General features: G+C 38.7%; 3 protein-coding genes across 3 annotated transcripts; 1 reads left to right on the top strand and 2 right to left on the bottom strand.

Annotated features, from left to right (window-relative positions):
• Positions 1–305: 305 nt before the first annotated feature.
• On the top strand, positions 306–1,776 carry LOC147491368 (UPF0496 protein 1-like). The gene has a single exon (XM_086564253.1). It carries the CDS (start codon positions 548–550, stop codon positions 1,709–1,711), a length of 1,164 nt encoding a protein of 387 aa, XP_086420379.1. The 5' UTR covers positions 306–547; the 3' UTR covers positions 1,712–1,776.
• Positions 1,777–2,432: 656 nt separating this feature from the next.
• LOC147491367 (chitinase-like protein 1) lies at positions 2,433–3,982 on the bottom strand. The gene is made up of 2 exons (XM_086564254.1): positions 3,203–3,982; positions 2,433–3,105 (listed from the first exon to the last, which is right to left on the bottom strand). The coding sequence occupies exons 1-2, from the start codon at positions 3,688–3,690 to the stop codon at positions 2,691–2,693; spliced, it is 903 nt and encodes a 300-aa protein (XP_086420380.1). The 5' UTR covers positions 3,691–3,982; the 3' UTR covers positions 2,433–2,690.
• A 458-nt stretch (positions 3,983–4,440) lies between these two features.
• Positions 4,441–10,062, bottom strand: LOC147491366 (chaperone protein dnaJ 10-like). Its single transcript, XM_086564252.1, has 10 exons — positions 9,848–10,062; positions 9,415–9,474; positions 8,606–8,688; positions 8,307–8,466; positions 7,438–7,567; positions 6,453–6,611; positions 5,703–5,881; positions 5,522–5,602; positions 5,287–5,442; positions 4,441–4,940 (listed from the first exon to the last, which is right to left on the bottom strand). The coding sequence occupies exons 1-10, from the start codon at positions 9,932–9,934 to the stop codon at positions 4,827–4,829; spliced, it is 1,209 nt and encodes a 402-aa protein (XP_086420378.1). The 5' UTR covers positions 9,935–10,062; the 3' UTR covers positions 4,441–4,826.
• Between the last annotated feature and the right edge of the window lie 934 nt (positions 10,063–10,996).

Here is a 10,996-nt window from a genome sequence, read left to right as displayed (position 1 = left end):
TTTTATTTAGAACATAATTTAGGGTTAAGGCAGACCCTGACCTGCATTAATTTCTCATGTAAATTTTTCCCTTTATCCTCCTTGGCGGACATACTGAGCTTCTTAGTTATTAGTTTGATACACGGACCACTGAAAATACATAATGTCAAATCTTCTAGGCAGATCCTTTGGTGTAAAAATAAATGAATAAAGTCAACATTCATGGCCATACCAATTCCATCTCAACCAAATCACCACCGAGTGCTAGCTTCTTAGAAAATGCGTACATAGTTCCTATCGAAAAAAGAAAATGCGTACACAGTGAGGATTGACTCAATTCTGTAACCATTTCAACACTATTCCTGACCGGGCATCTCAAATGTCAAACTCATAGGATCCTACCCAGCAGCCCCCACTACTATATGCTCTTTTACCTCCATGTCTCCACCATGCAAATAAAAGTTTATTTTTCTTCTCTTTTTTGGCTTATTCATCTGATACCAAAACTTCCATTGACTAACCCCAAGCTCCCAAGCTTCACTGGTTGCTAAAGAAGAGAGGTTAGAAGATGGGAAATCAATGGAGTAACACTGGGACTAGTGCTGTAAGTCCAAGGGAACAACTTTCACACGTCCAGCTTTCGACAGAGGAGCTACTTACATATCAAGATGCCTGCCAAACTGATCAAGATGTCCGCAAGTTCGACAGTGAGTTGCAGTCCCGAACAACCCGAGCCATTAATGCTTTGGTTGCCGATGTTCATAAGCCCAACTCTTGCTCTCTGGATTTGCTTAAAGAAGTAACAGGCTGCATGGTTGAAACAGATCAACAAGTTGTTGGGATCATACTTGCTAGCAAGAAGGATGTATGGAAGAATCCAGAGCTCTTCTCTCTTGTTGAAGACTACTACCAAACGAGCCTTCACACCATGGAATTTTGCAACAGTCTTGAAAAATTCTTGACTGAGGCAAAGTATAAGCAGATAATACTCCGTACAGCACTTCGAAGGCTGTCAGAAGCTGTACCAGGAGAGGATGATTACAACAAGGCAATTGAAGACTTGGGCTGGTTCAGATCTTCAGAGGTCAATTTTACAGAAGAGCTACTGAAATCGTTCGAAATAGTTTATTGTGAACACTTGCAGATGTTACAAAGACTGCAGGCCCAGAGAATTCAGTTAGATAAGAAGATGAAAAGAGTCAAGTCATTGAAAAAAACGGCAAATATAATATTTGCAGCGACGGTTGTCACAGTGTTGGTATGTTCGATTGTAGCTTCGGCAATTACAGCTCCTCATTTGGTGACTGCAATGGTGGCAGCACTAGGAGCAGCAGTATCCGTTATTCCAACTGAGAACTGGTTCAAGCGATTGTTTAAGGGGTTCGAGGATGCAGTCCAGGAGCAGAGGGAAATTGTGAGCTCAATGCAGGCGGGGACCTGCATCGCAATCCGAGATTTGGATATTATCAGAGTTCTGGTGGAGGGACTGGAGATAGAGATGGCAGATTTTCTTAGGCAGATTGATGATAATCTTGCTCTTGGAAAGGACAGTGACATTCTGTTGGTCATCAAAGACATTGAGAATAAGGTCGATATCTTCACCAAAAATGTAGACGAGCTGGGGGAATGTGTTGATGGTTATAGCAGGAACATTCGTCAAGCAAGGGCAGTGGTGCAACGGAGGATTATAAATGTCCCAAATAGTGAAACTGAAACTGAAGTTATAGCTTGAATAGATTTTAGTGACTTTGTTCTTGACCTGGTATCCTCTGAATAAACATAGAATTTTCAGGTTGAGTTGTCTTTCTCATATTACGCCGAGTAAACGACATAGTTGTCTAAAAATGAAAATGGTCTGGCTTCATGCCTTCATCATAGCGGAAGGGTGCCATACGCTACCAACTTCCATTGCACAACTTTTCCACTTAACGGTTACTGGGATGGGGATCCCCACTACCCGATTATTGCATAGCCCTACTCGAGTGAGAGATCGATGTGTAAAGTTTCATTGTTGTCTTAGCAATTCATTTGAGTGTTGTTGGGCGTGTACCAACCTCAAGGATGTTGTTTAATGTGTACGCATATACGCCTTGGCGCCTGGTTAAGCTCACAGCGATTGATATGTATGGCTAATTGGCTACCTTCCTCCCAACGGCTGGTGCTTTCGGAATGAAGCAATAGCTAAGTAGCTAACCAGGCAACCTAACAAGTTACTAATCTTTCTTACACCCCTGGGTCGATTAGCTCAGTCGACTGTATAAGCAAGTACCCAAATCCACAAAACTGAAATATATTTCTAGTATTGACAATAATCTGTGAACAGAAGTTCTCCCACTTGTTCAACATTGTAAAGTACTAGCAAAGGAAGTAATAACCTGGTTGGTACGAGAGTCTGAGAAAAGCCTATGCAAAATGAAATGACAAAATTATGATACATTGCAAGGAACATGGTCTTTATCAAACAACTGGACCTCGTAACAAAATAGTATTACAATACACAATTACAAGATGTTCAAGAGTAGCTTAACATTTTCATCATACTAACAAAGCAATGGGGGGAACCGCCACAAATCTGTGGCAACGAACAACCAATTCAAAGTTCTACTTGTATTGATTCAAACCAACTTAAAGGAGCATCCTTTTCACTGCTTTATTGATGTATTCCGGTAGGGGGTCTTACTACCATCCACACTATCTGCATACATAGCTTATTAGGTGGTTGCAGATGTTGGCGATGATGGGTTGAACGGTACTTGGTCGGCGCACGCCAGAACTTCATGGGGTCCAGCCTCTTCTCTTCCAACACCCATGAGATCAAGGTAATATTGATAATGGGAGATAATGTTGTTCATGGGATCAATTTCACCCTGACCGCATGTCTGATCACCATAAAGAACGTTCATCGTGGTGCCAAAGCCAGGAAGTCTTTTGGCCAAGGTGTCATTTTTGGTGGGTTTCCAGTTACCAACAAACACATCGTGGGCTGAAGGCTGCTTCTTTTTCATTGGATTCATCCACCTCCACATAGCAGCTCGGAATGCCAAAGTAGCGTTCTGTTCCAAATATTCCGGGTGATTCAACAGATCTGCCTTTAATCCCTCCCCAATTGTACCATAATTGTAGTTCCTAAAACATCAAAATCAACATTTGCCATTCCTAAAATTTAGATCTAAAATCAAGGAAAATAAGATCTAAGAGAGAAAAAAATAATCTTGCTACATACCAGTAAACAAGGAGAGCACCCCTGCCATAATACTCAGCACCAGGAGTACACGGATAAAGATAATCTTGATTACAATAAGATTGACTAGGACTCATTTCATGATTATAACACAAACCCCAAGCCAATGGACCACCAGTAGCAACTCCATAACCACAACTAGTAGCACTCCCAACATGTCCAAGAAAGGCAGATACTTCTTTCATCTGCATTAGTTTCCCACCTGTTGTTCCAAACCCAAGTGCTTGAAACTCAGCTGATGCTGTTATGAATGACCTGTAATCCCAAAACCCAGCTGCATGTGCTACTGGTGAGTTTCTTTTTGAGAATAAGTTCTCAAACTGGTATGTTTGGAAAAAATCTGTTATGGTCTGGTTACAACAGTATTCTGACTTCTGGCATTCCCACCCCTTCGTACATATCTTCTTCCCATTCACCCCATTAACTAGAACCACCATTAACATTATTACAAACAATTTCATCATACCCATTTTCGAATGGAGAAGAAAAAAATGAGGAAATGGAAATAAATACTATAAAGTTGTTTGGGAACAAGGAGGAGGAGGAAGGTTTGGTTAGGAGAGTTTTCTTTTTCAAGTGTCAAGTGTGCGTTGCCAAACAAGGCCCATGTGGGTAAAGGTCGAGCAAGTTTTAAAAGATCGAGGGGTTGGGAATTGGGGTTGTTTAATGATGAGAGGGAAATGTGTTCGTGAGATAAGGGTACCAGGCTGGAATTTGAAGCAAAGGAAAATATTATAGGGAGTGATGAGTGACCCACCACCATTCTCACCGACACTTTGTGTATGTTACGTTTTTTGTCATGTTGAGTTCACATACTACCTGGGTGCAAATATCTGTGGTATCGGCATGCGATATTTCGGGGTTTGGATTGTCGGCTGCCGTATCGATTTATATCAAGTTTTTTAAACCTCTGCATCAAGATCTTGACTATGATTAGAACCGCCACTTCTTGTCCAAATTCATTTTTGGTGCATAGATCATCAATTACGAGAACACAATGACAACATTGTGCTGGTTTTAGTTTTTAGTTTTTCCCCATAGGACTGGGAAAAGAAAAGCTTTTTGCTATTGGAAAATCCCGAGTTTTAAGTCCAAGTCATGGGCTGGAACCAGATACTGAAGACCATGGTTGAAGCAAGACTACTGCACACTTTACTCCAGAAGAAAACACAACTGTTTGCAGAATATGTTAGCACATTCAACAGGTTAAAAGATGATGATGCCAGCGTCAATAAACAATTTTTAAACAAAATACGTTTGACAAATAGAAACTTAGAACCTCAAATATACATGGGAGCCAAACTTTCAAACCCTTAACCAATACAACAAAACGGACTGATTACAAGGGAACCCAACCTGTAGACTAGTTTGGACATTAACACCTGCTGATCCCAGTCATCTACATATATTTCTTTTAGAGAATGTATTTATGCTACACAGCAAATCTGGGGTTGGGGTTTCTTCAGCTAAAATATTATCTATTAAACAAGAACACATACGCTTCAAACAGATATTCTCCAACCCCCTGTCCCAATTGGTGACGGCAACACATTTAAGAGATTGCCATACTACAGACATCGCGCAATCTGATCCCAATGACGCATTCTCATTCCCTCCCAGCAGAAGAAGCATGTCTCTGTGCACCAGGTGGTGCTGTTGGCATGGGAAAGCTGTAGCTGTACTGCACACCTGTGAACTGGGGAGCTTCCACATACGGGCTCTAATAGGTACAGAAGTGAAAGAAATACATACCCAAAAACAAATCAGCAAGCGCTAAAATGGATTCTGAAAAGGATACTAACAACTAAATTCTGATAACTGAATAGACTTACTGACATGGGACAAACAAATAGTGAGAATGCACTCAATTTTAGTTGTTATATAGTACTGTAGTTCTTTTTTTTTCCAAAAAAAAATTCAGGTGCCTAAGATTAGTTCCAATAATAGTCATCTTACTGATAGTTTGAACTGAGTACAGTAAGTAGTCAACTTCAGAAGGGCTTCATCGAATTTTTAGACCATGTATAATAAAATATTGAACAGCATGTCGCTTACAAAGGAATTACCTGGGTAGCACCAGCAGTATACATTGGCTGTTCTGGAGGTGGAGATTTCGGTGAAGTATCGGGAGAACTATCACCTGAGTGTTTACCTTCCTTCAGCTTAGGTACTGCACTGCTGAATGTCGGATCACTTTCCATTGCATTGGACGACTTTACCCTCTGTGTCCCGTAAGAGTAACACTTGAGGAATAAAAAATAATAAAAATCTACGTGATTTATACCAACACCAAAACTATACCTGGAATATTTTCCCTAGGGTCTTCAACCCCTTTGCACGAGCACGGAGCTCCTCTCTCTTGACAGTAGTGTCCTGAAGAACCTGCAATTAACCAGGTCAAGCATAAGATCTCAGTCCTGTAAAAATTTCAAATCTACTGCTCTCCACTGTCATCTTTAGCAAACTACAAACAAAAACTAACCAACTGACAGACACGGGAAAGAGTTGCTTCAATATCAGCAACATTAAGTTTCCATAAAGAATCAATCATAAGTTTTTTGTGAGATTGCATGTAAGCTTCAAGTTCTTCCTCTGTATAGTCTCCACTAGCATTGAGCTGTCGTTTCATATCCTCCTGTAGCTGTATCAAAGCAATTGCACCTGCCAAGCCACCACGGACCACAATTATCAGTTTAACCATATAGCCAATATAGACATATAGTCGATGTGCATAGACAACTTTCTTATTGTCAAATGCAATCCAAAGCCTTATATCATCACAAAGAAGTAATATGCATTAGAAAGTAATCAAGCAGAATACAGTTATGTAGACACCAAAAATTGTATCACCTAACATGACAATAAGTTAAACCAGCTGGCGCTAGCACCTTGGACAAAAGAACAGAGGGGTGAAGACGGATTAACGTCAGTACAGCACTGTACGACAGCATAAGTCCGACAATGACAACACACATGGCAATGCTTGCAGGGAGATTCTTGCCAGAACTACGCTACCAAGCCTTTTCCATCTGCAGCTCAGATGGAAAAACAGTAGACTTGGGATAGCACAATTATGTACAATTCATATTTCTCCTCTTTGGTTTTGTCCATTATCTCTGGCATGTCAGCTTGTCTCTCAGACAATTAGTCTGGGTCATCCCTTTGTCCTTTTAAGTCCTTGTTCATCTCCAACAGTAGACATGCAATATCTGCCAAAACAAGTTCGGTTTACCTGTTGCAGCCGTTACTTGAGACTTGATGAAGTGGCCTTTGTTTCTGAACCACTCGGCAACGAATGGCACTCCCAAATATATGGCCTTCTTTCCAAGCTCCTTAGCTGCCTGTCTTGCATATATGTAGCCGATTGTACTCAACATATCAACACCATATGCTGATGAAAACACACGAAAATATCACTAAGGTGATAATAATACACATGCTTAAGCACACGACTTGGAGCAGATAATGTTATTCTGTTTATATAAAATAGGAAAAATGTAGTGTACAAGGATCCTAAGTTGAGCTTAAATGTACAGTAAAAGCTGGATTTGGGTCAAACCCCCAATGTTCTTGCCCAACAAGGAACCATTGCTTGAAGCCATTGTGAACCACATCCTGAATATGCTACTAATAAGCGTCATTACAGCACTAAAAAGAAGCTTCTTCCCCAAAATAACAAAACTTTGGGACTTCTTTTTAGCTGGAAACAAGGAAACTTCTTTTCATTGACAGAGATAAGCAGGGAACCTTTATGATAATAGGAAGCCATCAACAACTAAATCCTCCTGTAAAAAAATTATTCCAACTTCAAAAATAAGGATTGTTTAGCAGCCATTGGCAGCTTCAATCTTTTAGACCATATCAGGAAGTAGCCAAAAGGTATGGCGCACATCAATATCACTTTATCGCCATCGAATCTAAGCATCAAAATCCATAGACAGTAGTTCCTTGATGAACACTGATCCAGATATTTATTTGGCGATGGTGGCATTTTCTTTCGTTTTTTAATAGTTAAAACTTTATTCCTCAATCCCCTTAGATCCCTTTTATCCCTGATGAAGGTGGGAATTGAACCCAAGACCTTGGGCCCAACCTCCCACGTTTTGACCAGTAGGCCACTGGACAACTTCAGATAGTGGAATAAAAGCGTGCCTATAATCTTCATATACAAAATAGAAATAGGGATGCAGAAGGGTAAAGATTAAATGAGGATTTACCCGCATTCGAAAGCCTCGAAACTTCAGCTTCCGCATGACTAATGAAACCCTCTTTGTTTCCTTGCACATACTGATTGAGTCGGTCTTTCAATGATTCCGCAAGCTTTTCTTCTCTTTCCTTCTGAACTATCTGATGTAAATAGAAAGCAAGATAACAACAAAGGCAGTAAGATTTTGAACAACAGGGAACTAGAGCCAGACCACAAAGAAATCGAGAAAATAAGTATGATATCCAATTGGGGAAATGCTGAAAGATTCTGATTATGACACACTGAAACCAGCACATTAGTATGCCCTTGTATGAACACTATTGCGGTATTGCTCATTCGACTTCAGATTACTTTTGCTGATTTCATTTTTTCAAAAAAGTTAAAACCCTATTACCTAATCCCCTAAATCCCCTTTTACCCAGTAAAGGTGGGAATGCGATACAACCACAAGTCCTTTCAAATGTGAAGCACACTGGCCACCACAAATATGTTTAACCCGACTTGGCAGCTGTAGGAATTATTTGCAAATAAACGGCCAGCTACAGAAATTCAACTATAAAAAACAATAGAAGGGAATATGAATCTCCCAAAAGTAAGAATGATGCTATTAAGAAAAAAGTAGGTGGTTCACTCATTGAGTATGAGTATAAGGAATCCAGGATAACTTTGTTGTGTTCTAAGCAAATTATCAATAATTCCCAAAAAAAGAAGGTGAGAACAAATTTTTATTATTGATAGTAATTGTTGGATTTCAACACAAGACATTTGGTACTTTTAGAAAACTAACTAAAATGCAAAAAAGGGATTAATTGGTATTTAAGCACAGAAAACTCTATGGCTTTCACTATTTTATTTGAGAAGGGTCTAGACAATTCTTACCCTCATCTTCTCTTGTAACTTTTTAGTATCAACTTGTTCCCCTTCTGTGAAAATGTCAAGTGAAGCCATTGATGCCATTGCAAGCTGACCAATGTACTCCTCAAAAAGTTCACTCCCAAAAAGCATCGCAAAAATTGCTGCTGGGTCAATAATAGCATCACTGTAAAATACACGGCAATGAGAAACAGGTTCATGAGATAACATTAAAATGCATATTAGCCTCTATTTATTTCATGTACACAATACCACATTTATATAAAACTTATTCATCATATGGACATTGATTAGAAAGAACTTGCGTTGAAATTCCTGCTTTCCCATAAGCATCATAGGCCTGCCGTTGTGTTGGATCACTCAGTACTTGGTAGGCCTCCCCCAAAACCTGAAATCATCCACACACATGATATCCATATTACACAAATATACAAATAGTTGTATTTCTCTTCTCTGTAGGAAAAAATTAATCATCATAAATGTATCCAAAAACTTACACACAATTACAACTCAATCCAATACATTAAGTCATAATGTACAAAGTATAAACTCAGGAGAAGTATTCTCTTTTTACTTGTTTAGCTGTGAAATGTAAACTACTCATTCAAGGCCACCAACTCCATCAAAGTCTAAAAATACAAAAAGTGTTTTCTCACATCTTCGACCCTCTAAGAAAATTGTTAACTTAATTGTTTACCAAATTTCCGGTACTCAAACTATTAATGGACAAAAAACAAAAGGAAGAAAGGAAGAGAAGGGAGAGAGTGAAGAATAGTAGGGGTGGGGCAGGACTTGTCGCGCTTTCAGGAATACAAACCTAATGACCTCTAGTCATCAATACCCAGTGATTACATAACTGTCAAAATCAAAACAATATCCCAAAAGCAAATACGTGTGCAACAAGAGCATTACACGTCTTACAATTCAGATATCAAATGCTTGAGATAACGTTAGTTCTTTCAAACAGAAGAAAATTTATTTATCATCTATTAGCAGGTTAAATAAGACAAAACGTGTGACATCATGTCGATATTAGAAATAACTAATTAAGTTACAAGCACAAAAGTAAAGCCCATTTCAACTTAATGTTGCCAACAAATGAAACAACACTTACTTGAAAGTTTTTTGCTGCTTGAGGATCATTTGGATTTTTATCTGGATGAACTTGTCGTGCCTAAAAAGCCCCAATACAAACAACACATGAGATACTCCAACATTCAAAACTTCTAACACTACTATGTATAAATACTCAAAAGAACGAGCGCCTTATTTTACATACATAACCAAAAAATGAGCAATTAAAGTAACATTCTTCAAGTGGCAATTAGGTTGGCGTTTTCATTTGGCGATAAAAGATGTCGTATTCATTCTTCAATTGAGCTCTCAACTACTCTCTTTCAAACCAGCGACATCACAAAACCTTTCATCAAAATCTCTAAAATTAACAAACAGGCACTTCCTCTAAACCGATCTAACGTAATACAAACGCAATTTTTTTATTAATAAATAATAAATTGAATTTAATAATAATGGAGAATAATGAGTACCTTAATGTAATAAGCTTTCTTGATTTCAGCTTCTGATGCACTTGGGTTGATCCCCAATACATCATAATATTCTGTTTCCTTCACCATTCGATTCTTCAAACTGCTTTGAGAGCGTTGAATTGGAGATTCAAAATGGAATGGGGAGCAAGAAAGAGATAGTGTCTCTGCTGTAAGAGAGGAGAGAGAGAGAAAATAAAAGGAATCATCGTAGATACCGCGTGGGATTTTATAAGACACGGTTAAGTTTTTTTTTTTGGGGGGCAAATTATTATATGGTGTTTGATTAAGGTATCAGATTTTGATGCCGGTGAGATAAGAATCAAAAGATTGCGTGGGGTTCTGTTTTATTGGGTACGTGGTTAAGGGAGATTTAAGCTTTATTTGTGGTCCCGTTTTTGTTGCTATGGAAGTAGTAATTGACTGCTTTTGCGAGGAGTACTGAGTAGCGTGAATTCCAACTATTTGGGAAGTTTTATGAGGGGTGGAATTTCGTTGACATCAACTATATGTGGTACAACAAAACACTGCGTTGTCATTGGTTGGTTTTTAACTTTCAAAAAGGTCTGTAATATAGTACTACTCCAACACAAAAAAAAACGCCTACTTACGACGTGATTTCTGGTGAAGATTATTAACAATAATTTCGTAGTTGGAAATTTGAAATGAATGATCAGTTTTGTTTTATGATTATTTCCGTGATCATTTCACCAAATTTTTGACTAATTCCATGTCTGGACGATCACGAGGCTTTAATTTCCGTAAGAGCATTCCTAATGCAAGTGAAAATAATCTCTCTTTTATCACCGCCACCGTTTTGGTGAAAAACAAGGTGAAACTGTGCAATGCAAAGGTGAAAAAAAAAATCTTGGACGGGATGTTAGATTCCATCTGGAGGCTTTTTGATCGAGACGGAATGTAACATCCCGTCTGATATTTTATGTAAAGTTAAAAAAAAAACCGAAAAACACGCGAAACGGAATGAAACATTCCGTCCGAAAAAAAAAACCGATTTTTTTTTAAAAACACACTAGACGGAATCCAACATCTCGTCCGAAATTAACAAGTCAGCCACTATCTCAATAAATGGTTTCACCTTGAAATCAACTGGAAAAAAAAATCACCAGTTTTTCACCCTCATTGCACACCTAT

The sequence above is a fragment of the Coptis chinensis genome, chromosome 6, assembly GCF_015680905.1.
Source record: "Coptis chinensis isolate HL-2020 chromosome 6, ASM1568090v1, whole genome shotgun sequence".
NCBI lineage: Eukaryota > Viridiplantae > Streptophyta > Magnoliopsida > Ranunculales > Ranunculaceae > Coptis > Coptis chinensis.
The sequence above is the reverse complement of the archived record's forward strand: the minus strand, read 5'-3'. Positions and strand labels throughout refer to the sequence as shown.